At 40.4% G+C, this 27995-nt stretch overlaps 2 protein-coding genes across 37 annotated transcripts in view; both read right to left on the bottom strand.

Moving 5' to 3' along the window:
• The window catches only part of ADSL (adenylosuccinate lyase), a 30112-nt gene extending 16647 nt beyond the window's left edge, over positions 1 to 13465 (bottom strand). The window contains exon 1 of one of the 2 annotated variants that reach the window (XM_071422972.1): positions 13401 to 13465. Coding sequence is in view for 1 of the 2 variants with exons in the window: in XM_071422971.1 (XP_071279072.1) it covers positions 2 to 391 (390 nt within the window). In the remaining variant the exon portion in view is untranslated. Of the gene's footprint in view, position 1; positions 392 to 13400 lie in introns of those variants that run through there. The other variant, XM_071422971.1, reaches the window with a different exon arrangement.
• TNRC6B (trinucleotide repeat containing adaptor 6B) overlaps positions 366 to 27995 on the bottom strand; it is a 132074-nt gene continuing 104444 nt past the window's right edge. For 30 of the 35 annotated variants that reach the window (XM_071422960.1, XM_071422933.1, XM_071422941.1 and 27 more), the window contains 12 exons: positions 27049 to 27180; positions 26409 to 26504; positions 26002 to 26182; positions 25483 to 25617; positions 25130 to 25306; positions 22970 to 23053; positions 20488 to 20634; positions 20180 to 20275; positions 16938 to 17162; positions 16384 to 16454; positions 14396 to 14535; positions 366 to 13925 (listed from right to left, as the gene is read on the bottom strand). In XM_071422960.1, coding sequence (XP_071279061.1) covers positions 13535 to 13925; positions 14396 to 14535; positions 16384 to 16454; positions 16938 to 17162; positions 20180 to 20275; positions 20488 to 20634; positions 22970 to 23053; positions 25130 to 25306; positions 25483 to 25617; positions 26002 to 26182; positions 26409 to 26504; positions 27049 to 27180 — 1875 coding nt within the window. In that variant the 3' untranslated portion in view covers positions 366 to 13534. The remainder of the gene's footprint in view (positions 13926 to 14395; positions 14536 to 16383; positions 16455 to 16937; positions 17163 to 20179; positions 20276 to 20487; positions 20635 to 22969; positions 23054 to 25129; positions 25307 to 25482; positions 25618 to 26001; positions 26183 to 26408; positions 26505 to 27048; positions 27181 to 27995) is intronic. The other 5 variants (XM_071422952.1, XM_071422966.1, XM_071422930.1 and 2 more) reach the window with 1 other exon arrangement.

The following is a 27995-nucleotide window of genomic DNA, read 5'->3' as shown; positions in this document are numbered from 1 at the left end:
CCTTCTCAGCCTGGGCGAGGTAGAGCCAGAGGCGGCGCCAGGTGCTGAACTTCTTCCTCTCGCTGAAGTTGTAGGCCATCTCGGCGCTGGCGTAGCGCGACACCAGCGGGGAGCGGTACCGCGCCATCACGTCCTGCTCCTCTGCGGGGGCCGCCATGGCAGCAGCGGCGGCAGCAGTAGGGCACAGCAGCGGCAGCGGCGCGGCCCGCGGATAAGGGCGGGCGGAGGCCCCGCCCCGTGCCCTCAGTGCGCCCGCCCCGCCCCGAGCCCGCGGCGGGCCCGGCGCCCCCCCGCGCCCGGAGGCCAAGGCGGCCCCAGGGACCCCGACACGGCCGCGGGACACAAAACGTGCACAAAACACGAGCTTTAAATGCTTAGCAGCCAAACACATTTATTAGTATTTTTTTTCTTTTTTTCCAGGAACCCAAAAATAGTTTGTAGTTATAATGTAAGCAACTGAGTTGCACATAATACAATCATATCTTTCAAAAAAACAAACAAACAAAAAAAAAACAAACCAAAAAAAAAAACAAACCAAAACGAAGAAAACAAAAAACCAAAAAAGCTGTTTAAAAGCCCAAAAAAAAAAAACCTTCAGAAAACTTATATATAAGTATTACACCATCTCTCAGTTTCAATGAAATGACGACGACTTAATTCTTTATTACTCTTAACTTGTCACACTCCAATAAAACGTCACCCTTTTGTTTGTTTTTTTTCTTTTTTTTTCCTTTTTTTTTTTCTAAATCCAGCATGAGAAATACAGTACCTGCTATGGCAAAAATACACATAAAATGCAACATTTCAGCTTATTTGTACATTAGTAGAGTTTAAACATTTTATTGGTTTTTTTTTTCTTTTTAAGTGAACCAGTGATCTTAAGTACCACTATACTAAAAGTAAAATAAAAATATAGAAAAGGAGGAAAAGGGGGCAGCCAGCCTTACAAGAGCACCTTCTAAAGTGCTGAGTTTCTGTGTCCATGGAAAACCCTTAGGAAGTTCAAACATTTCTGAGAACATGGGATGGAAATTAAGATGAAACCTGGATATGCAAGACATTGCGTCATCTCCTCTACATTCTCCCCATTTGTCCTGTAATTTTCCTTACTGCACACTATAGAAAGGGGGGAGAAACCAGAACTAGGTAAGAGTTTAGTAAAGGAAGCCATTTCAAGTATAAGAAAAAAAATAAACACTTACAGGTAACTTGCAAATAGCATCAATATACACACAGCCACTATTTTTATTATTACAATGTCTGCTTCTGGGGGACAGTGTTTCAGGCAAGAGGACTTTAGCTGTACCTTCCTGTTACCTATTTATGTGCAAAGTAGAAAAGCTGCCTTTTCTAATCCAGCCATATTGGACATCAATGATTTTCTATTCAGCCACCTCATCCCTCCATTCCATAAGGAGAGAAAAAGGGGACATTGTTTTACCAAGACTAGATGAAATGAATCTGTTTCTCCACTCCTCTTCCAGACACACCCTTCTCCTATTACTTGTTTGCAATGAAGAGAAACTTGCCCAACTCCCGATGCCCACCAGTAGCCAGTTTCCTGAACAGGTAGAAGGCATTTACCTTTGTAAACATAATCCCTTATGTTTGTGGAACTCAAAGCAGCATTTCACACCTCCAGCCGAGCAGTGGAGATGAAAATAGATCAGAACGCTTCCCTGTCACTGCTTTTACTCCTCCCCTTTCCTCTTCCGCACCCAGGAAGATTACATTTGGTTATTTTTGTTAGAAGGTGGGTGTTTTTTGGTTGAGGACAATAACTAGCATTTAGTTCAAAGTAAACATTACAGAATTACCATAATCAGATTTATACTGCTGTTTGTTCTGCTTTCTAGATGAGAAAGAAAAAGCACTATGCATCAGACGTTCTGCAGGCTTTAGAGCAGATGTGGCAGAAAACCAAGATACCTCTGCATGTAAATGCCACAGGTGCACTTGCATCACTTCAGCTTCTTTCTCTGCAGAATCACTGTACACACTTCACCTTGATTACTGGCAGAGATGGAGAGGGTGGCGTAGGGCAACAGTGGAGAGATGTTCCTAAGGCCACGGGGAGCAAGGCGGGACAGAGAGGACCAGGGAGTGTCAGACAGAAGGGTTTCAGGTACAGAAACCATGTTCTTGATATTTCAAACGCCAAATTCCAAGAGGCATGGGCTCATATGCACATCCCTGAGACGCACATCCAGAAAGAAGAAACAGGGACCAAGTGATTGAGAGGGGAGAAAGTAGCAGAGGTTCCCTGACAGCTGTGGGATTTACCCAATGAAGACCTCATCCCCCACCACCCTCCCAGAGACATTTTGGGAGAGTTGTAAGGCATATACACAAGCAGCATCTACTATCATTCTCTCTGTTCCTACGTTCTATTGGCAGGTGATGGCTTCTGTATGTTGTGGACAAGAAGAGACACTGCATTTGAAGTGTGACTGGTAACACACTGAAATTAACTCAGGGAAGGACATAGGAAGCTACTCTGCCCTTCATCCCTGGAGCAGCAGCATAAGTGGCCAGGTTCTTCATCTTACAGTCCCCTCTCTGGAACTACACACCACCACCTCCCATTCCTGATGGCAGGAAAAGATGTGTTGACTTCAAAGATGACACTACCAAAACTGCCATTTAATGGCAGGGAGAAGTACACAAACTTTTTCTGATTTGGTGGTCTGGTGAAAGAAGCAGCAAGCTCAAAGTACTTCAATGTTGAAGCCTACCTAAAAGTATTGGAGACATGTGACCTGTAGCAACACTGGTATAACTATATAAAGAAGAGAAGATGGAAACAGGTATAAAGACTGAAGAGTATGAGTAACTGAATCTCTATCAACTTCTATCATTTAGGATCTGAGTGTCTAATGGATTGAAATATTAAAAAAATCAAAAAGGTTATCTCCTTCCACACAAGCAAACAACGTAAAAAGAACTAGCGATCTTGCTGTGAAAACCTCATAATACTTCTAGCATGCTTTTTTCTTTAAAGCACTTGACAAACATTACTAGTTGATCCTCACAAAACCCCTGTGAGGTAGGTAAGTATTATTAACAACCCCGCTTTACAGATGAAAAAACAAAGGCAAAGTAGTTAAATGACTTGCCCAAGGCAAGGGAAGAGTAATGGCCAATGTTAAAATTCAGGAGTTTCAGGCTTCCCAAACCTGTGCTCAAAACCACTAGTTCAAATATCTTTTTACAAAGGAGATAACAGACGGAAATAAAAGCCCATCAAGTTTAGAAGAAAAACTGAGATTTAAAAGGTTACATCAGAAGGGAAAATGTACCACGAGGTATTTTTGTGAATGAGTTTAAGCTTCTGATTTTTTTTTTGTTTTCTTTTTTTTTAAAGGCATTCTGACAGAGTGGAACCCTGATAAGATCACATCTGCAAGGCAGGTACAGATGCGAGAGTGATCATCAAGTCTATTACTTATTACAGTACTGTGAATGTCAACAAAAATAAAATTGCTGCATGAAAACACTGAATACAGGCAGGATAATATCTCAGTTTATGATATTACACCTAAGATAATGCCAGTACCATGGTTCACCATGGACAAAGGAAAAAGTCAAGTCAAAAGGTCCCTATTATAATGATGGAGAGAGCAGTGAGATCTGTAATTTTTTCTGAGGAGACTCTTCCTGGAAGCTCAGCAAGCTTCAAGGAATGCACATAATTCACAATGATTACATTTTGGAGATGTGAGGAAGTAAATCCTTTTTAATGACCATTATGATACCACCTTATAATAAAAACAGGATAGTTCCTTTCAAATAGAGGGAACATATCAGTCTACTTTCCCTAAAATTTCACATACTGTCACCATTAGCGCTAAGCCACTGGCAGCAATGCCAGACAACGAAACACCAGTAGCTGCTGACATTGAAAAAACACAGTCCTCATAGCTGGGCTTTGATCAGCACTAGAAAGAAAGTACTGTCTCCACCATCCTGCCCACAGCTGCTCTGTCACTGTATGAAGAGTACCAGAAACAGCAGCAAAGAAAATGTTAGGGATAAGGAAGTGTGGATATCAAGGACTAGCCATATTCCAATTCTCCTGGAAGAGCACAAGGACTGCTGAAATGGAAAACGAGTAGTAAATCAAAAAAACCCAGTGCCTGTGGCAGTGGGTTTCCTGAGCTTAACAAGGGCCAGAGCACAGGAGGTGGTAGATATTCCCCAGGTAGACCTGGTGTCCCATTCACCCTTTAGGCCCTGGGTTAACACTGTGTGGCTGAATTCACCCTGTGCAAGGCTGAGAGCTGATTTTGTTTTGCAGCCAATATTGGTTATTCAAATCTCTGCCCAGTTAGCAATTGGCCAGCTTCTGACAAAAGAAAGGTTCTTATAAATTCCTTCTTAATTCAAAGTTATCACTTCCCCACTTCCCCAAACTATAATGGATATGCCATGGACACAGAAACTCCTGAACAGTTTAGCAAAGTATCTTTGTCCCCTGCACCCCCTTTGCAGAATGCATAGTTTACAATTCACTTACAAAATAAAGAAGCAATGCTGACCACATATGGGACCTTTTTTTTTTTGAAAAAAGAACAAACAACCTCTTCTTAAGTTCAGTATCAAAATTCACATTTGCATAATAATACATTTCAAGGCCATTAGAGAGGAATGAGAGCGAAGCAAAGAAAACTGCAGAGTCTCTCCTCTCTTTGTCTTCCTGAATAGAGCTGAGGGATCCCACTGGAGTTTCTTTTCAGGGTGGGAATTACAAAGCGCTACAACAACAGCTCTTGATCTTGTACACCTCATGTTTTGGGTGGGACGAAGAGGTGAATTATTAGGAAAAAAAAAACAAATGGAAGGAGACACTGCAGATTCCCATGTTTAGCTACAAACAGCTTTGAAGAAACAAAAAATTACTTCAGATTTTTTTCCTTTTAAGCACTTCTACCTTACCATTTCAAAAACTTTTTTTTTTTCTTCTTGTGTAATACCCTGTTCATTTAAATGGCAACATTAAGTGTGCTGGAAGTTGAAGGGTTGAAATAAAATTCCTGTTTCACTTATCAGGACACGGGCAGAGAGGGTAAAAGTGTGCCTGCACCCACTATTTAACAGAAGCTACAAAACATCATCTTCTCTACATGTATAAATTTGTCTCAAATATCACTGTGTTCAAATTCTCCAGTGCTTACAAAAAAACAAAGCCACACACATTCACACTCATGCACACAAACATAAAGAGAAGCCACATAATACATATACAAACTCAACCTGCAACGCAGACTAGCCTAAAACTATCAACAGCTTCTGTGTGCATTACATGACATCCCTTCACACCCCCCCAATCTCTACCACATATGAATACGTATTGTGCAGTGTAGAGACCAGCCAATGATGCTGCTTGTCAAAGGGGACCAGTGGGCTGCAATCTCAATGTCTGACCTCTTGAAAGAATAAATTGACCCTTGTCTCCCCTCCAGCCCAAGTGGTCTCCTCAATTAGACAGTCACTATACTCACAAAGGCACATTCATAAATACCACATTTAACTTACTGCTTGTAAAAACATAGGAGGAAACGTTAAGCGCTTATACCCCGACCCATTCCTACTGACCCAGCAAGAAGTATCACAATAACATATCACTTGGTGAGACCTTACTCCACCTTTAGAAGGTACATATTAAAGAAGTCTTCAAACACCTCTTTTAAATTTTTTTTTGCATAAATGAATGCTTTTTTTGTTTGTTTTTGGCTTACATATTTTGGAATACAGCACACTCACTATAAAGCTCTGTTGTAAGGCTACCCCCTAAAGTAAGGCTGTTCTACCTTGGCTTGCATTTTCACTTCATTTTGCTTCTTTTCCACATGTCCCCAAAACAAAACAAAAAAACCCACACAGCGCCTTATATAGAAAGGGTAAGCCAGATCTGGCAGGGAGAGGGAGGGGAAAGAAAGCACATAATATCATAACCATGTCACTAAAATAGCTATCCTAACAAGCTGTGCAACCTCAACAAAAATTGATGAAGAAAATGATCACTTATGGTTGGTTGTGTTTCATCTGAAACAGGAGGAGCTTCCACCTTGTCTCAATTAATAAAAAAAAAAACATTAAAAAATGAGGAAGTTAGTTCTGTGAAGGTAACAACACACACTAACAGCCAAGAAGAGGCATTTAGCGCTCAAGGAAACATTGCTCGCCAAACACGGCCTCCTTGTATTGCGCACTCCAGTCTCTTCCCCTCAGCCCACCACAGTCAAGAATGTTTGCTGCTAAAATACTTCAATACTTAACGCTGGCTGGCACAATGCATTCTTCCCTTTTTTTTGTTCTTCTTCTTTTTCCCTGGAGTGCTCTGTATTACTTTACAGAAAGGCTGTCAGAATCAAGTCAAAAAACTCCCTTTCTCATTACAAAGTTTACAGGAACCCTAACACTGCTGAATGTCACCAGTCCCAACTAACACACAAACAGGCTCTTTTGCAGAGGGCACTTGATTTGCTAGAAGCTTGCTAGGACTCTGGGAGACTTCTAGAGAAAAGCTTTCCTGCATAGCTCGATGAAAAGCAACGCGCGGGCAAACTTGATGTAAACAGATGTTGTCTGCTGCGTGCTACAGATGAAACTGCATCTATTGTGGCCTGACAAGTTTTAAAAGTAGGCTCCAACCCACCAGGACCTGTGGCGCTTTTTGTAGCACAGATGAAACCTTAAATCACTTTTCATACAAGGATCAGAAGCTACAGTTACTACACCACAAAGTTTAAGGTCACGTAACACCACAAAATAGAGCACTATAATTTTAAATAGGACCCTGACTGAATTTTGACAGCAATGTAGACAGACCCTTAAAGTCTACTGTAGGCAAAGCTCTGCTTGGTGAGTCACTACAAAATGGACCTGTTTCCTATTATCTACTGCAAGGGAACTTTGGTAAAATTCAGCAACACTGGTATTTACAGTGATGGGACAATTATGCAGAACGTTGTGAAGGACATGGACTAGGCACGGCTGCTAAAAATCTCCAATTAGGCTCCTGTCACTTAGTCCAACCAACAGGTCTACTACAGCCTAACAGTTGCTTTGTGGTTTAGGTTTGGATGTGAATTCAGGACAACAGGGAGTACCAACTCTGTCTACATTGGGAAACTTCACATATTTCTCCCCATTACTGTTACCATCCTTCTGCCACAGGTGGAAGCCTAGTACTGGAGATAAAGGGGAAGAAAGTTTGGGTTTTAGATATCTGTATTTTGCTCACAGTGGGAATGACCATATGATCTAACAGTATCAGTTCCTAAAACTGCAAAGCAGTGGCAAATAAACAGAACTGAAATGACATTGTGTGCAAAATCAATTTAGACAAACCAACGGATTCTGTGTATGTTGCTTCAGCTTCAAGACCAAAGTTGCACACCAACTGCATTTGTTTATTGGGGTTTTTTTATATTAATTTCAATGTAGTTGTCTTGGTATTACTTTCCTGCCCATAAAGCATGCATGCATATTTACAATTAAGAAAGCTGCTTCCGTTAAGGGAACTTTACATCTTTAGGAAAAAAACCCTACGTTCTACTCAATCAGGACTATTACCCTGAGATGTTAACCAGCCTCCCCAAAACCTGCATTTCAATCTATTTGAGAACCTAGATACTAAGGTCACATGATTTACAGTGAAGGCATTATATGCAACACACACTGGAAACACAACAGGTCCTCATCTGCTATGTTAACCCTGATCCAGCTCATTTCATTGACCAGGCTTTTCAAATTTGGGTACCTCAGATATACAAACAGTGCTCCTCTTAAAAGTCAATAGGAAAACAATATGCACAAACAAAGTAAGAAACTTAAGAGCTACATCTTAATAATGAAGCAAAAAACCCAACCTAACCAAAATTTCCTCCCAAAAAACTACAGTACTATTTGGATGCACTATTAGGACACAGTGGAAGATGTGGCAGCATTTTTAAGAAGAAAAAAATAGCGCAAAAGTTCTAAGGAATAAATGCTTAGAAATTTCATGGTAAAAAAGAAAAAGAGGCCAACTTAATATAAAATTTTAATTGTTATTTAATCTTTGAGGTGGTTATCCCACCCAGTTTTTTGAAAACAACCTGTTTATATTGCAGAGGTAAAAACATACTTGGCTTAACATTCTTACTCATTACAAAAGCCACTTAATGTGAAGCACAATTAAAAAAAAAAATGTAAGAAAAACCTGACACCTTGTGATTGTAAAAAAAACCCCAAACCAACAAAAACCCCACTCTCAAGACTGCTAGGCAAATGTCCAGGTAGAAACATAAAAACACTGGGAAAAGATGGCAAGTATTCCAAAGCAAATGTCAGAAGTCTAAACAAAGGTTTCTGAGCTCTACCACACTTTGTTTTGCTTACTAGACTCTGTTGTCACTGCTAAGACAAAATCCTCAATTAGAGCAAAGAATTTCCAAACCGATTAAAAGCTCTCGGCTTGATAGACACTGCAAGGTAGGGTAAGCAAAGTGGCTGGATTTTTATCTTAATCTATTCCAAGCTGTGCTTTCCCCAGCCTCTTCTCCCGACCTTGCCAACATGTTTAAACAAGATGCTGCCAATGACTCCCTCCTGGGAACAGTTTTGTAAAAGCCCAGAAATACCCTAACATCAATTCCTGCTGACTTTTCACTATTAGGAGCTCAAATGGTAGCAGAATTTTTACATTAAGCAACACGTGTCCCCACCAGTTGAGTCTGGTGAGCACAATTCTCAGACACCACCTGCAATGGCTGGGAGCACCGTGACTAAGCCACACAGATCTGTCAACTGTAGCTGGAATACAGATTAATGTTACTTTGACAATGTAGGGAAACTGTGACTGAGGAGACAGTCACTAACACTTACAGGATGCACATTCAGGAAATGAGGAGCAGACTGTTGTACTACAATAGGTTTGGACCCAGCAGACTGCTGAAACTTATTGACTGTCAACCCTTCAGCAGTCAGTCACAACACACTTCCAAGTGAATCTCAAGTCTATCAGCTTTTTTGACTAAATGCTATGGTTTCCTCTCTTTTAGGACACTGCTGATTTGATAAAACACAGCTTCTGGCAAAGCACTCAAATTCTCTCATTAAAAAAACCAATAAAGTAAAATAAAATAAAATAGAATCCTAAACTTTCTAAGTAAACCCTCCTTCTACTGGCCCACGACAGGATTTTTGAAGCACATTATTATTACTACTGATGCATTATTTTCAATAGACTCACATGCACACGCAGCACAACATGAAAACACTGGGCAGCTGCTATGAGAAAGACAGAATTTGGCATCTGATTTTTTTTATTAACAATAATAACAACAACTTAACTACTATTAAGTAACTCATTGCACGACTTGCTCACACGGGCATGCTCTTCTTCCCTTAAGAATGGGCACATCTATTTCCATGAAGTGGCTACACTGCCTCACCTTGCCTCGTCTTCCCTCCCCTCCCCTACTGTAGGGCATGTGGGTGCATGTAACAAGGCACTAGCGCGGTTTTTGTGGTTTGAGCCGAGCCGTTTCAGGCCGAGTAAGCCCCTGACCCCTAGAGCTGGGAGGCAGAAGTTGGCCATCCCAACAGCAAACTTTTAAGTTCAAGACTGTAAGCCCTGACAGCCAGCAGCAACAGGGTGAACAGAGGAGTTTAACAGCTATTTCCCTCATATAAAATGAAACAGAAAGACTGGGAGGTGGGTGGATGAAGAAAAGCAAGCAGCAAATCTCCAAGTGGGGAATTACACTGACTGAGTAGCTGAAAACAGGGAAGTTGATTTCCAATGTACATTTTTGTGGAGTTTTTCCATATTCTTTTTTTCTGTACTGAAAAAGGCAGGTTAATAGAACTACTTCATTACTGAGTATTCCATCAGCACTGGTTTACTTTAGCACTGCTCAGAAGTGGTTCAAAGAAGCACCATCGTGTATTTCCTGCTAGTCGTCCTAACTGAGGATTCTTTCAGTTAAACTCTACTGCATTTTAATAAGGTTTATACTTTCACTCTGCTTCAAAAAGGTGCTTGGAAGAATATTTTTATTTAGTTTCAATCAAGAGGGAATAGTAGGTTTCCATTCACACACTTCTCTTCTCCATGCAACTGCACACGTCTGCATGAGTAACAAAGCACAATAAATGATAACCCTTCTCCCACAAATTGTTTAAGATTGCAATGAATTCCTGTTGCTGATATTGAGAAGCTTTCTTAATGTATCTTAATTTAGAAAGTCTTTAAAATTCTTGATCCCTCGCTTGACAGTAACATTTGGAGATTTTTTCTTTTTTTCTTTTTCTTTTTATTTTTTTTTTTAGCATTTTTATTTTAAAGTAAAAACTTTTAAACATTTTGAAGATTCAGGAACTTGTAAAAGTTTATCAACAAGAAACAGCCATCTATCTAGGATAAGGTTAAATAAACCATCTTCAAAAAACTGGCTTCCTACCCTAGAATTCCTGAGAATGCTTGCAAATTTAAAGCAGGAAAATAAAATGTTAAAATAAAAACAAAAACACTGTTAAATGCTCCCAGAGTTAGTCTTCATCTAAAATATATATATGCACTTTTTGGTCTTTTTTTTTTTTTTTTTGTACGTTTTAATTTTTTTTCCCTTTAAGCTTACAATGGAAGAACAATTTAGCTTTTCTTTTTCAATATTTCAAATCCCTCATTATGTCTTGTAAACAAGAGGGGCTCTAGCACCCGGCTTTCACCGTAGTATCGCAATGAAGTCAACTAGCCCAAAGTGCAGGAAAAGGGACCTTAGGGCAGGTTGGGAGAGAGAAGTGAGGGTGGAACACAGCAATGAACCAGCATGTATAGCAGATCATGTGAGAACAGATACTGGCTTGCTAAGGCCAAAGGTGCTTCACTAGGAAGTACTGCTGGCATGGGACTTTTAAGAACCTGCTCTGCGTGTCCGAGCGTGCTTGGTCTTTGAGCGGAAACAAAGCTGTACAGATGCCTGAACACAGGGGTTACTAGCCAGCTAGCAGGAGCTGAAAGAGAGCATTTTGTTTCTTTGTGCATGGTGAAGATGGAGGAGACATGATAGGAAAGTATTTTCCAAAGGGGCCAGAGTATGCTGCATACTCCAGTTTACTAAACAAATACAAACCTACTCATACTTTTTTATCACATAACGCTTTGCATACAAATCTACAGGCATGTGTATATGCAGCATTTCCCTCAGTCAGTCTTCCTTGTGACATTGGGGCTTACATAGAAAGGGCAAATTAAATTATACAGCCATGTAATTCCCTAGCCCTTCCCTCCCACCCCCAGCACACAGGCATACACACACACACACACGCACCAACCTCCCCCCCGTGACTTGCATCTGTTTTTGCTTCTGCCCACCAAACCCATGAGTTAAATGCATTAGACATGGTCACATCCTTCAATGAAAAGGCTGAAGAAACAGACTCCCCTATCTGCCCCCCTCAGCCAGGTGATAAAGCACTGCTCCCTCTGAGGGCTGGAATGGACAGGTATGTGCTGGTACAGAAGGTCGGCACTTTGTCAGACAGTGTAACAGCTGGACAATGCTGCATGGAAGTCCTAGCACTTATGGAAAAAGTACTGGCATCCCTCTTCCCTCTGCCCCACCCCCACAAAAAGCTTCCTGCTTTGTGTCAAGGGATGTTCCTTCAAGTCTGCTACAACTCTTTTCACAACAACAGGTCTTAAAAGTTTTGTTCCCAGCGCACACATGCACGCACACACTGGCTATCACTGTGGATTATAGGTCACCCCTATCCTGCCCAGAGTATTACTACACTGATGCTAAAAAAACCCCAAACCTTTCCTTAAATACAGAAATTAAAAAGCAACAGTACAGAAAAAAGTAAAAACAAAAAACAAAAAGGTGCAATACTTCTTTTAAAAAAAAAAGTCTTTGCTAGTTATATACCTCCCTAAGCAAAACCACGTACACAGGAAAAAACACAACACAGAGAAACAAAAGGAAACCTTTGAAGTACACACTGGTTTAAGAACATTCGTAAGTAAACGTTTCTGTCAGTGATGGTCTGGCGCTGTAATGACACCAAGGCCTGGCACAGGTAACGCTCACCATGAAGGACGCAGGAAGGAGTTGGCTGCATGTGCTTTCAGGAGATGAGGCAGGCTGGCCGGCACTTTGCTGACACCATTTAGCTTTTTGTCAGTTTTAATAGAAGCAGTAAATCAACTAAAAGGCTAATTTGGTTGGGCTGGATTTTCAAGCTTTGGATGGATTCCTCCAGAATGAGTACAGGTGCTTATTTAAGTTTGGGGGAGAAAAGAAACACTCTTTTTTAAAAGGTACTGAAGCTTGCAAGAGACTGAAAAAGAACATTTGTCTATATGCACAAAAAATGGCAATGTCTTCTTTCCTCCTCTTTTCCCCTTGTTGGAAGAAATAAATGGCTTGCATTATATAACAAACACTCTAGGGTTCATTCAGTACAAAAACCCCACATGCAGACATAAATAAAGATACTGTTACTCAAAAGACAACATTGTTTCCCCCTCTCACCAAATCCTCTGGATATGGCAGTGTTCTGCTCTACCACAGGGTTAGAACAAGGGCTAGGAACCAACTATCCACTCTGTATGATCTGCAGATTTGAGATAGCACCCTGCTAAAACGAATTTAAAAAAACCTACTGACAAATTTTAATCCAGCCCAACTGGATTCCGCTTCAGCCACAGGGACTCCACCATGCCTGTCTTGCTTTCAGGATCAAGACATGCAGATGGCCAGCCAGCCCGTAGACCATCAGCAATGCAGCGTTTCAAGATTATATATATAGAGAAAAAAATGCACACACACAAACATGTGCACACGCACTCACACAGAAACAAGCACACGTGGGCAGTTACATGTGCCAGAACACACTGGTACTTATCAACCAGCCAATCACAAAGTGTTGGTTTTTTTGTTTTGTTTGTTTTTTCTGTTTTGTATTTTTTTGTGGGTTTTTAATTTTTAAATTTTTTTTCTAGTTTTTTTTTGTTTTTATTTTTGTTTTTAAAGTGAGGCTCCGTCAAGTCTTTCCCTCCCCCCCTTATTCTTTTGAACCCCTCCCCAACCCAACATGGTAGACCTAAGGACGGAAACACACCCAGTGCAAACAAAGTTAAAAAGCTATTTTTTCAGTATATATGTTTCTTAGCAACAACTTCCGTATAACATGAAAAAGTGAAAAACTAGAAACTAATTTTTTTAATTTTTTCTGTTTAAATTTAAATGGTATGTGTACTTGCTTCACATTGTCTTTCTAAGTTGGCGTTCACGATTCAAGTATTTCAAGAGTGATATGTTCTCTTTTTGGATTCATATTCCAAACGAAAAAACTGAAGTTATATAAGGGAGGCAACTATGTGCTCAGACAGTCTGTCAATGACCCACCTTTTTTTCTTTCTCCGTTTTCTTTTTTCCTTTTATAAATGTATTTATTGCAAGTTGAAAAAAACGAAAAAGGTCAAGTTAGTGCTGCTGCTGTTCCAAAAAAGGTCACGAGGTCAGAGTTGAAAGTTCTAAGTTCAGATTGAATCCGACCCTCCTCCCAGAAGGTCTCCAGGTAGTAAGGGAGCAGGGCTGCCCATTCGGTGTGGATCCTCTACGCTCGGGACCCCCCACAAGCTTGAAGAATAGCTTGGGGGCCCCCACAATGAAGCGCCAGTGAGATCACCCCCACTGCTGCCGCCGCCGCCACCACTGCTCCACTGCCCAAGCCCTGTTGACCCACCAAAGAGATTCAAAGCAGGTCCAACTGGATCTGTCTGGCTCTGTCCTGTCTCCAGGGATTGCCAGCCCGCTGCGGGTGCACTCGGGGTTGCTGCAGGTGTAGGGGGCTGAGCTTGTGCCAAAAAGCGACTAACCTCTTCATCTGTGGCAAACTCAGCCAGGATGGTAGTGTTTCCCAACACACACCTACAGGGCAAGGGACACATAAGAAAAAAAATAGTTAGAGCCAAAGGGCAAGGGATTCAGACAGCACAGGAACAACACTAATAGGTGTCCAAACCAAAGGAGGTATCAGCTACATTGCTACAATGGAGCGGACATAGAAAACTTTAGCTGTTTTTGACAGTGAAATTCACTCAAAACAAAAGAACTTCCATTTTATATGGGGAAAAAACAAAAAACAAAAACACCCCAACCCCCTTGCCCCTGAACAAAATCTTAATAAATTTAAACTAAGGTTCTGAATGTTAACACCAAGAGCAATAAAAGTGCCTATACCATGAAGGTAAATGCACATATGCCACCTTTTAAACAAAACAGATGAAGAACAGGTTAAAAGCCTTTGGAATTCAGGAGGTTAGTAAAATTCAAAAATTTTCACTGAGTTTAGGGGCTTACACCACCCTCAAAGATTTTTGTCTCAAAACCTTGCTTACATGTGCAGTGCAGTCTGGGCCTTGGCCGCCTCCTGTTTGGTGTTATATCGGATGAGGGCGGTGCCCTGGGTCAGGTTCAGATGGAATGTCAGCAGTGGGCCATGCTGCATGCAGATCGTCCTCAAGGTTGACCCATCAATCTGAAGAAGAACAGCCAGGATGAAACAGGTGTTTGTAATTATTTCTCCAAACATACTTTAATCCTGACTTTGTCACAGTAATTGAAAAATATGCTGCTCTCAGAAAGAAAAACAGATGAAAGCAGTGGGAAGAAAGCAAAGGTGACAGAAGTTGATTTTCAAACAGGAACTGGTATGTCTTGACTTCTCACAGTTACACGGAGTTTGCTTTAGTACGGAATAATCTAAATTATCTTTCCTGTTAATTTACAGCTTGAGTCCAGTCTTCCCTCTTTCAATGAGCTTCTTACACTGTCACTATCCTTACACTGACAGCCTTTCCAGTAATTATACACAACTTGTACTTCTCACCATCTTCAGTCATCAGAATTTCTACTAAAGGAACCAGAATGCCTTAGTCTTCAGCCCTCTGATTTCAATAGAATGTATATAAACTACTTGTTAAAACATTTTTGCAAAACTGGAAATATCTCTACAATGAAATTTTTTAAAATTTATTTTGGTTCTTCTTTGTCTCTGTGGTTTATGAAACAGAGACAGAAAAGGTCAGTGATTTTGCTGCCAAACCCACCAATGTTCATTCCATCTGAACTAATGTTTTCATGGCAGTTGCTGCCTACATTCCTTCTGCAGCAGTAACAGCTTGTTACTTACCTCCAGTAACAGCTGTTCTCCCAGGTGTTCTGTACAGACGGATTCCATTCCTGGTGTGCCACAGGGACACAGGCATACGAATGGGATCCATATGTGCAACTACTTAAGGAAGTGCTACTTTCTTCCTTCTTTCCCTCCTATTTTATAATACAGCTTCAAATGAGGGAAAAGGAAGTTGTGTGGTGGTATGGTCAAGGTTAAAACAGAGAACCTTGAAACGAACATCTTTCCAAGCCTAACCATTCTATGAGTCTATGAATCCATCTAAACCTTTACACTTGTCTCTCTACTGTACTGATCCACAATAAAGAGAGAATCCATAATGAGACAGTTATGATCTATTTCTCTTTCCTACTAACTTAAAACGCCTCCAAAATATATTCTTCTTCCACTAAATAATTCCTTAAGCGTCACTGAAGTATTTTACACAAGCCACACTTAGAACTGTGCTTTTTCTTCACACCACTTCTTCCTTCGCATCAAGGTAAACAGTCTTTTTTACAGAAGGAGCACGGCTCGCCATTTTGGGTGATCTGCTGGAGACCTCAGCTTTTCCTTTCACATCAACCTTTTTTTTGCAGACTGTAGAAACAAGGTAAATTATCTGGCTGAAGAAGGGACTCTCTGTCTAGACCTCAGGATACTGCTGATAATCATATAAGCTGTTCCTAGGTCTTGAATACTAATTGTGAATGCTGAAACCAAGATCTCCACAGAATTCATTCAGAATGGCAGCAAGCTCTGAGAATACTTGCAGAAATAACCTAACTAGACTGGTTTTGGCAGGAGCGCTGGAAAAATTCTGTGGTTTCACTATGGAAACACTAAAGCGAAAACTGGCAGTTACACTAAATTCCTTATTGACAACATCCCAAAGAACAGCTATAAACCATTTCACATTATAGTAATGAAATTCACCCTCACTTCTCAGAAAAATCTTTCTGTTCAATTATTCTTTCTAACTCTTAAGTAAAGAAATGTTTTAACAGTCACATAGCAAAACCTGAACATCATAAAATTAACTGAAGAGATTACAATAGAAAAACCAGTCAGACTGCAGCTCGGTTTAGTAGAAATATGTTACATATATTGACAAATCTGATTTTGTCAGATTTTATTCAAAAAGAAACGACTGAATAATTCACAAATCCTTGCTAAAGCAAACAAGTCCCCAGAAACAACCACAGAAAATACCTGTGGAGTGAGATTGTGAAGAACCAGCCAGTAGCTAGCACGAACTGAGCCACCATCACTCCAAGTAGATGCTGCAAATTATAAGACAGAGCAATCAAGACAGATTTGACACAAAGAAAAACCATCTTTCTTTACAGTTAGGTCTTTCAGAAAAAATCAGCATTACCAGCCTTGTTAAAACATGAAAGTCTAATCTTTAGTCCTGAAAACAAAATCACATCTTTGCTTGCAGTTCACATCAAGATTAATTTTACTAGAGTTTATCTTTGAGGAGTTTCTCACACACAGCAAGGATCTAGTCTTGAAAGGCCCTAATTAGCAGGTATTCTCTTCTGGCAGTTCTCAGCCCTTCCTCACTCATTCCCTGCAGCAGGACCTGGGATTCCACCCCCCACCACCCCAATTACTGACAGCAAATTTCCATTTCAAGAAGAAACTCTCTTTTTTCCTATTACCAGACAACTGCAACTTTCTTTCCTCCACACCACTGGTGCTCATGTGAAACATACACTGCTCAGGTCTGAACAATGGTGCTACAGTTGATTTGTTCTCACCAGAGCCAAGCCTTGAGTCCTGTGCCCCCCAGCCCCTGACCGATCGGGGTGCTGTGCTGTTCCATGGAGATGATGGTTTGGGGTTGGTCAGGCCAGGAGGTGGGCGGGGCAGCCCTGTAGTGTTCCTTGAGGAAATATGGTTTTTCCACATCTTGTTGGAGAGATGAGTGGGATTGTGTCCTATGGGATCTGGGGACCACGTTGATTTGTAATCACTGAATTTTGCTAGAAGATTGAAGAAATTGTATATATTAGAGACACTTGTGAGATTAAGTACCTGTCCTATCACACTAAGTCTTTTGACTGCATTTTTATTGGAGACAAGCGTGGAACACAGGATCATACAACAGTTAACTTATCATATCAAAAAACCCCCATGCTACGTGTAAGTAAATATTTGCTTATTTTACATATGCTGATTTAAAAAAAGTAATATACCAGGATCATTTATGATAACGTAGCTGACTGCAGAATTTTACATCATTAATTAGATGAACTGCATTTTTTATGTCCACACTACATTTAATCTGAGAATTTCTTAAAATTTTGGCACTGCTGACCTTTAATGAAATGGAACCTTCTCCATGTAAAAAAAAACCACCTGCAGAGCACTGAAAGGTGTATTCACCATTCTTGGTCTACTAAGCTAATGTTGCCTCCTAAAGATGTCCTCCCTACAAGATCAAAGCTTTCTTGAGAGTCACAAAGCTCCCACAATGTTGACACAGCAGTAATGCATAAAGAAGGCTGCTTAGCTGTGCAACGGCTGGACTTCTCAACAATCTTGATGGTTTTTTTTTTACTAGAAGGCAGATGCCTGGTAGAAGACTTATAGTGGATATCCTTAACACATTTCAAGAACTCTTTATAAGGAAACGCAATAAAAGAGAAAAATAAAAGCACTCCCCAAAACACCACTATTGGTCATGAATATTTGTGAGCTCTGCCTAAACCAGTTTTTAAAATAAGGCAGACTGCAAATTCTCCCACAACTTCTGACACCAAGGGACATTTCAAAAGTCATAATTCCTTGAAAATTCCTCATTGTTCTACACTGAGAACCAGCCTACACAGACATGGGGGGGAAAGGCTGTGTCAAACATTATCTTAATCATAACTCCCATGTACACATGTGCAAATACGTGCATTTTACTTCAGTCACCAGCAGACAGTGGTGAATGCAATTTGAAATTAAGTGAAAAAACACAATTTATGATATGCCAGGGCAACATGAAATAACACATCTGGAAACCAAGATCATAAAGCTTTCAGCATGTATAAGCATGCTTCAATTTACAGCTAGATCTCTGTATTTCCATGACACAGTGATGGTCAGTACCACGCAGGTTTCAAGCACTAACCTTTGAAAGTGCTTAAAAACCTGCTTTCACTGGACTCTGCTTTACAGATAGGTGAATTCTAAATTCTCAGTTCAGATGATTGGCTCTCTGACTGTAAAACACTTGTGTCCAGCAGACAGAAAGAAATTGGTATGTGGCAGTGGTCTCATTTCCTCAGTTTGACTACAACTTCAATATTTTTACCTCTTCAGTCTTTCTTATGTGCTAGACAAAAATTAAGCAAAGGCAAGAAGTTGCTACATGCCACTCCTTTCAACAAGCTATAACAGAGGAACCTTCTGTGTCACTAGAATGCTGCAGAGAGTGCTTCAAACCAAAGTCAGCTCACAAATCGGTGGCAGGAACTCAGTTTTTCTTAAGGACTAAAGAGCACTTTCAACACATTTGGTGAAAATGCTGAGGTAATGCCTGAACACAGCTTTCATTCAGTATGATGAAAAAAACCTGAAGTTTGAACCAGATGTAGCTCTCAGCTCTGTTCATCACCCCTGTTATTTATACACAATTCTTCATTTTTGAGTAATTGTCACAACAATGATGTCTTCAAGAAAAAACTGACATTTGCAAGAAGCTTAAAATTCAAATGGTTCATCTGGAGCAAGTATTTCCAGCACTTTACTGTGAAGTGTGTGCAGAAACAGTTTTCTACCAGAAAGCTGTAGAGACCTTCTTATGAAGCATCTGAGACATATATTAAAGTTTATATATACAGGCCAACCATTAAAAGCAAGAGGACCAAATGTCTTCTCTGTCCAGATTTCAGGGAATGATGAGTGCTATAAAAGACAAGGCAAAAACATTCCCTTCACAGCACTCTCATGTCCTAAAGTTAAAGTAAATAAAATCACTCACCTTTACTAATACATACATAAGCAGGTAATATTTTAGAAGTTTGACTTGTCAACAGATTGTACATGTACTGTTTTTATCTTTCCTTTTGCATCTGCTGTTTCCTACTACTCATTCTTTAACTTGCATAATATGCTGGTTTTGACTGGGGTAGAGTCAATTATCTTCATAGTACTTAGTATGGGGCTGTGTTTTGGATTTGTGCTGGGAATGATGCCTTAGGTTTTAGCTTTTAAATTTTTCAGATTCTGTACTGCTTTAATGTGTAGTTCTGAGCTTCATATTAAGGGATGGTAAGCTCTCTTCACAGAGTAACTAGAAAAAAACAATTCCTTTCCTAGCTTGAGACCAAAGACAATACACCCAAATTTCATGCCAAGAGCATAAACAATGTGGACTGAAGAGAGAAAAACAAGAAGGATGGGACTTCACAACCTAAAGCTATAATTGGACAATTAACTCCAACATGCAAATGGACCAGAACTCAAAAGTGTGAGACCTCGTGACCAGTCATCCATTTTTGTGACCGTTTTTTGGGTTCATCTTGGGTGTAACCCTGCCTGGGCTCTTGTACTGCCCAAGGTGTATCCACTGAGGCCTTTTAATAAATACCTACTTTATTCTTTAACTCTGCCTAGCCTCTGTTTTAGGTCAGCCTTCACAAGGTATCATGAACAGCATGGATAAATACAGATGATTTAGTTATGTTCCTGAGGAGTGCTTACACAGCATCAAGGCTTTTTCTGTTTCTCACATCCTCCCACCAGCAGGAGGGATAAGGGTGCACAAGAAGCTGTGAGGAAACGCAGCCAGGACAGCTGACCCCAGCTGTGCAAAGGGATATTCCATACTATATGGAGTAATGCTCAGCATATAAAGGGTGGGGGGAAGAGGAAGGAGAGGGTTATATTCAGTGTTTGTCTTCCCAAGTCACTGTTACACATGATGGACTAAATACTCCCAGTGGGAACAACAATGAACTAGTGCTAAATGAAAAATGCTTTGTCTGGTTAAGTTTCAAAGCCTGCATACCTGAAGTGCTATGAACGTTGGTGAAGGAATTGTCAGAGGCACTGTAGGGCCAGGCACCAGGTGAAGGCAGCGAGGTGTTGAGGGAAGAATTAGACCCTATCAAAGAGAAAAGGAGAGAGAAAGAGGAGACAAAGTTCAGAGAGTTGCCATGACTGTAGCAATGCCAAGCTTTCAGGTGCTCCCAGCCACAGTGCAAAGGCAGGCAGCTTCCTTCTCAGACAAGTGCAACAGACTGCCTGCAATGACCACACGATCCTGAGTTATCAGAGTGACTTTGATCATCACAGACCAGATGTGCACTGTTTTACCTGTGGTGTTGTCCCGCAGAAGTTGGTGGTCAGTATCTACAATGGGAGATGTGGCTGTCCCCCCCAGCACACTTCCAGGGGTCACATAGGGGTCAGATTCAGGGTCAATGTTTTGTATACCTTTCCATGGCACTCCTGGTTGGAATTCTGAGACAGGAGAGAAAAATGAATTAGATGCAATCAGGGAAATGTTATTTACTAGAAGTAATTGCTGACAGTATTTCAGGATGGTAAACAACTGTCTTCTACACCATTCCTTAGGAGCAAAAAAAAAAAAAAAGACTGCATGTTAGAATCGTAATCTATTTCACAGTTCCTCCCACAGCACTAGCTCTGGTTTCATATAAATACAAGTCTACACTACAAAAAAAGTGGTACAAGGGCATCTAGTATCCCTTTAAGGGCTTCTGCTTTGCTACATTCAGATGAGGTTTCAACAGTTTTAATAAATTCCATATAAGATGCATAAGATTAGATTCTGTACACATACTTGGTGTGTGTGCAGCAGCCTTTCTCCAGGAAAGGCTACCTACCTTAAGAGTTTGGAAATACATTTGACACATCCCACTGTATGTACACACACACTTTATACATTACCTATCAATACTGAGATGAGATGTCTTGTGGTAAAAGTAATGTATATACTCATTGTCATTCTTCATGCTTCACAATGAGATGGGATATACTTATCATGCTTTAGTTTGAACTATAGCTCCAGGCATGCCAGAATTTTAAGACAAGAGGATGAGTTATATTAAATATGAACACACAAAGACTCTAATTACTCTAAGATAGATCAGTAACTTGGCTCCTTCAATGAATAAAGTGCTGTGGTCAGTTCTGGAAGCAGTGGTGCAAAAGTAAAACTGACAAACACAAGAACAAGTTAAGAATCTTCATATACTATGTGACAATTTGTGTAAGTGTGAGAAGAGCGCAAAAGTGGCAGATTCATCCCTTGCAGATAAAAGTTCAGGCTACAGAATTCCCGAATTTCAGAAATAATTAATAATAGAATATTTGAGTGTAATTAAAGATTCATTATTAAAAGTGGGTTCCAAGATGCACTCTCTAGGATGAAACAATGTAGGATGAATCTGACATGGAAGGGTTCATTTCAGTCACCTTTATAATGAAGAATTATAGTCAAGACTATGACTTTCACAGACAAATGCAGAAGAAAATATGATACTACTGGTTCAGATTATTGCCACAGCAAGGGCAGTATTAGACTGTGATAATGTACAGGAGAATCTGAAAGAAGACAAAAGAAATACCCCACTGGGTCAGAACTATGGTCCATCTAGTCCAGTGTTTTTTAACAGCAGTAGGAGAAATACCATTAAGGGACAGAACACAAACCTGGCCACTATCTGTGGACTATTGGCCTCACACTCTCCCAATATCCACAGCTGTCCTAACTTAGATGGCAGAAATACCCTCTCTCTGCTAGCACCAGCTTGTGAAACTATTTTTCAATCATTTTATCCAATCACTGTTTCAACTGGCCAGTATCATCTGTCTCAAGAAGCTGTGAAAGCAACATAACCTGCAAGTTCACCACTCCTGATGGAAAAAAAGCTCCCATCTCTTTAAAATTTATATCCTGTTAATTCCAGCATTTGCACTCATTGCAGGAGTCATGAATTACAATTCTGCATTTATCTTGTTCACTGCCTTCATGATTTTATAAACATCAGTTACATCTCCCAGTCTTTACTAACTCAACAAAATAATCCAGGTATCAACACTTTATCAGCAATCAGCACTGCATCATGGAAGGACTCTGCTCAGCTACTACCAAAATAATGCCATACCCTGACAAGCAGGATCTCCCTTTTGTTAAGGAAGAAGCAATACAGCTCTTGGGTCTACTCAAAATATCTTCTCTGTTCTGAGACAAAGAATCCATGACCATAGGTTAGAAGGTTAGAACCTGGAAATGAGAACTTGCTTAGGAAAAAAAAAAAAAAGTCTTCTATTTGCAAAGATTCTGAGAATTTTTGAGACTGAAAATTAAGTGCACAGAAAGCTCTAATCAAAAGGTTAATGACTACACAAACAAGGCTCCAAGGATCGGGGTATTATTCTTTATGAACACATTCACTCATCAATGTAACCCTGGTCTGGAAAAGCATTTCCTTGAACTACAGCATACTGACAAATTTCCAAACTCTCCTTTGGGGCTGATAGTTGTTATCATGCACATTCACCAACTCTTGTCTACAAACATGCTCTTTTATTTCTAGGCAGTAAAGACAATATAAAATGCATTTCTCCACTGCTATTTGAAAGGTCTTTTCAAAAAGTTCAAACATAAGATTACTGTGAAAACCATGACAGACATATCCAGGCCAGTTTGCTTGAAGTATGACTGATCTTGAATGGGAAATTTACAGTCTAAGTAGGATCCAAGTATGCAAGTCTGTGCAGCATAACCAAACGACATAGCTCTCACCAATGCAGCAAAACTTGCTCTCACCTCCAGCTGTGATATCAGTTTGATTGGGCACCACTTCATTTATCTTTGTGCTGAACAATACTGCTCTCTTGAATGGCAGAATTTCTGCAGCAGATGGCATTTAGGAGGAAAATGTGAAAGGTGTAGTCAGGGTGAATGCTGAGCTCCCATTGTTTTCATTCAAAGGAAAAATGCACCTATTTCAAGAAGTTTTCTCTTCTAAACTCATTTTTGTTAACAACTTTTTTTCCAGCACTGGGAGGAAGAATTCTATCTCCATGCCAGGAACTGACAGTGGACCTCACCTACAAGCTTGTAGAGAAGAACCTAGAGTAAAAGCCATTTTAGGTCTTCATTCTTCATCAGGGTGTTGTATTGATAAGGTAGATCTTGATTTCAGTTTTCCTTGACAATGAAGTCCAGAAGTTAGACTATGAGACAGCTCAAGTGGCTGATGGTCGTGGAACAGTAACTTGTCCCAGCAGCCAATGGATCTTGTAAGAGTGGAACAGCAATAACTGAGTAAATGCCACCTGCCAAAACTGGGGATCTGTGACATGAGGGCTGCAATCATAGTCTTGGGCTACTATCACAAGAAATGAGGGATGGTACTGAGGATCTCAGTGAAATTTTATGTTCAGAATTTGTGAACTTCACTTATCCTCTCACCGTGGTGAGGCAGTCAGCAACAAAAAAATTTACTTATGACTGACAATGGGACTACAGATATCACTAGGGAAAGTCTACGATATCAACAAGGGGCAAAGAGTAGCTATCAAGCTTTTAAACTTTTTTTAGCTTTTTATTGTAACAGATTTGGCCTTGAACCAAGAACTTTGCCAAAGCCAGTGGCTGCTCCAAAACTTGGAAACATGGCAGAGCTGACCCTCCTGTGTCTCTTGCAACATTCTGAGCAGTACTGTCTTAGTATAATACAGGGGAATGGTGGCTGAGTTCAGTAACAATGAGTCTGTGAGTGAAGCCTGATAAAAGATTAAATTTTGGGAGTTCCTGGCATTATGAACAGCAACTTCAGTCCAAAAAGCTCCATACCTAACAACCAGGCTGACAGAGGTGTAACACAAACATACCTGTACAGAATGCAGTGAGCAGTATGAAAGTTTGTGGATGTGCAGATTTTTTTGAGAGAACTAATTCTTTAGCTCTGTTAGCTCATCAGAAGATGTTTTCTTGCTGGCGTTAGACACTGAGGGCTTCCCTCAAAAATTTTCAACTACATTTTCTAGATTACTTGCAGTTGTGTCTGTCACATAGATTCCTAGGCTTTCTGATGCAAGGTCTGTGCTAATGCTTTACTTAAGAGATGTACCTGGATTTTTACTTTTTTGTACTTGAGTTAGTAATGTTCTCCTGGAATGCAACTGTCTTCCAGACAAGAGAAAAATCACAGCAACCACTATTTGCTGAACAGCATCAGTGATTAATCTGTGCAACTTCAAGGACACCACTCTATTTAAATGAATGTTTTATATAGAAAATTATGTGTATTTTCAAATATACACGTACTTTCCTAGAGAGTTTTCTAGCACAAACATAAAAATTTGCCAGTGAAACTACAAAACTTTAAAAATGTGCACCAGCCTGCCATCCCAAAAGCAAGAGACTTCTACCCAAGCCACAAGATTCCTGAGCATAACTGAAGTGTTGCAACTCTTTATGTGACATGAACAAAGGTGAACCACAAGAGTGTGGTGTTCCCACCACCACAAAAAAAGCCCTACAAAAAGCCCTACTTCACATATTTTTCTTTGATTCCATCCTATCAATAATTTTTACACTGTGTCAGTCTACCACAGCACAAATAAGGAATCAGTACAAAAGAAGGGAAATATTGGTGTGTATTCTATGAACATATGTTTTCATTAAATTTTCTGTAAATGTAAAGTCACACAATCACAGAAGACAGGAGTTCACTGAACAAAAACCAAACACTACTCAGGCAATTCAGCAGTTAGTTCATATTTACATATTTAGCCCAACATTTTTTACTGGAAATTCAAAACTTATGTTCTACTTTAATGTGGAAGAAATTCCAAAAGCAAGATAAGGCCAAGTCACCCAAGTATTTTCGTTGCAATGTTTACTTAAGTAAGTATGCTGAGGAAAGGTCCAGCACATCTATCCCAAAGCAAGGACACAACCCCTGCCCTCATGTAATACCTGGAGGCCAACTGGCATTACTGGATTTACTTCCGATCTTGTTTGTTGGTGGAGATTTGGCAGGTAACCAACTATCACCAGCAGGGCCTGCGTGGCTGCTGAGCGGGTCGCCCTGGATTATGTCAAACTGGTTGTAGGGCGATCCTCCACGAGCCTTTCCAGGGGGCACTATTGCACCTGCAGCATTAAAAACATACATTTACACCTGGGAAAGGCTGGGATCTTCAGGAGCATGATGTATTAATACAAAAATATTTAAGATGCATGCTGGCGAGGCAAAACAGTTTCATCTAAACTATTTCACCTCTGGAGAGATGATACTACAAGGGCATTCCCAAAATTCCCCCTCTCACCATTTTTGTGCATATTGGCATCTTGTGAAGCCACAGAGGGCAGCCCTTCCATCATAGTCCACTGCTTAAAGCGGGATTCTGTTCCAGCCTCTTTCCCTCCCACCATGCCATAATCCATGCCACTCGAGCCAAAGCCTGTGAAACAAACAAACAAACAAAACTCAATTGCCATCTTCTGTTTTGTTTTTAAGCATCTTTAAATGGGGAGTAATTGCAATCATAACAAAAAGGTGGGAAAAAGAAATCAACAACAGCAAAAGGTACGTTCAAGGGGCAACTTCCAAATAAGTGTGTTATGTCAATATGCCATGATATGCTTTCTTCTTCTTCGTCTTCTTCCCACGCAATGAAAAATAATGCAATTTGATTCAAAGTTGACATTTGTCATAACCTTTGCTCTAATGCTTATGCATAAATTACTCATTTCTGGACCCAGACATAAGTGACTAATACAATTACCATATTAATAATAGGGAAGCTACAGGCAATGCACCAAACCTACTTCCACAGAGCACTTACCACCTGAACCGTATCCAGGTATCTGCCCTTTGGTCTGTAAATCTGAGAGACCCACATTCAAAGGATTGGGTACCATGCTGTCTAAATGTGGCTTAGGCCCAACAGGGTGGGATGGCGAATGCTTCATGCCAGGCTGCCTCTGCTGCTGCTGCTGCTGGAGGGCACTCACCATACGAGCAATCTGCAAATGGAAGAAAAACTGCTTCATCTATGCTATACTGCAATGCAAATTCCAGTAAACATAAAGAAACAGTGAATTAGAGGAGATACAAAAGACCTTGCTCTCCAAAAAGTGCACTGTGAAGAGAGCAGGTGATGTTACTGAAGCCAGCACCATCTCTACTGCAGACTGCATTTCCCCAGCAAACCTCATACTTCATATGACTGACAAAACCAGTGCCACACACCTGCTGCTCCTGCTGTTGTCGCACAGCTTGAGATAACTTTCTCTGGCTCTGTAACAGCTGTTGCTGCTGCTGCTGCTGAAGGAGGAGCTGACAAGCCTATAAGATAAGGGGGGGGTGGGAAGAACGAAAATACAGAGCTCATCAAGTGAAATGTAATCGCCAGGAGCTATTCACTAGCAAATGCTTGGCTCAGAATAGGTAAACTGTTTCTCATTCCACTCACTCAAATAAAATGACAATGAATGGATTAGAAGAATACCACATCCTTCGCTTAAATGTTAAATGTTTCTCATTTAACACTGTGCAGCAGAATTACTTGTACCTGTTTTATTACCATCACTATGACTGGAAGTCTGAAGTTTTTTTCTGAGAAGACTTGATGAAAAATCAACAAACAACTGCCTTCTGTACAAAACCATGGCTTAGTCATTACTAACCCACTGTAATCCACAATAATTACATGGGCCTATTTGGTTTATCTGCTGCCTTCTAGCAGGACTTTACTACCCCAAATAGCAAAGAGGGAATACTTGCACAAAATAACATCAGTAGAACAAAACAGGATTAGAATAAGCATAAAAAGAAAACTCAGCAGACAGTTTGCAAACTGTCTTGTCTCACAAGATTACTAACTACTTACTAATTGAAACTGGGGAATCTGTGGAAGCTGGCTCAGCATGGCAATCTGTTGTGGAGAAAGCTGGGGGCCCATATTGAAAAGACCAGGATTCAAGCCACTGTTGGGAAACTGTTTGAGCATGGAGGCCGAAACCTGCATGGAAAGCAGTTACATATCCTGAACACACTGCTACGAGGAAATGATGATGAAGTACAAGTATTTCTATACAGGAACAAGCATGACACCAATCTTCAATGGTGTTCTGGGAAAGACATTACAGATTTATTAACACATCACATTTAAACATGCACAGTCTATAACTTGGGCAGAGTAAATACCTCACTTGATTGACAGTATACGGTATTACATGTGCAGATGCAGACACACACACAAAGGTTATTCCCCCAACCAATCAGGTGCCAGGGACTGTACTAAATTTAAATGCTGATATATATGCAGCTAACCAGTAATCACAGTACTGCATTTTCACATTAAAAACGTACTGCTTGACAAGGGAAAAGAAAGGCAGTCAGGCAGTCACTGGAGCAAAGAAACAGTGCCTCACAGAAAGAGTTAATCTCTTCGTACATTGAATAGGATACAGTAAAAGACAGGAGTAGGTGGAGAGAATCCCCCCATTTCTCCCTGCATTATTGCAGAGTTACACAAGTACAATTCAAGAGAATCTCAAGAACTGTTCACCAAGTCCAAAGCAAAAGGTAAACTTGTACATTTGGAGACCCTGAGGTCTTAAAGATTAAGCTCTGCAATGTAAATGTAACATGTAGCCCTTTCATCAAACCTTTCTTCTAGGTGGGGTGGGACAGGAAGCACAGGACAAGACTACTTAAAAAAATTAAGCAACCTGCCACACTTCAGAAGCCTTAAGCTTTCACGTTTATTTGTTCTTTTTAAAATACTTTGCAAAAGCCTATATAAGACACAGGATTCCCAAATTCACTTTTGAG

Source organism: Agelaius tricolor, unplaced genomic scaffold (genome assembly GCF_023055355.1).
Source record: "Agelaius tricolor isolate 1412-34295 unplaced genomic scaffold, bAgeTri1.0.p SCAF_3, whole genome shotgun sequence".
Taxonomy (NCBI): domain Eukaryota; kingdom Metazoa; phylum Chordata; class Aves; order Passeriformes; family Icteridae; genus Agelaius; species Agelaius tricolor.
Note: the sequence above shows the minus strand (reverse complement) of the source record. Positions and strands in the feature narration are given on the sequence as shown.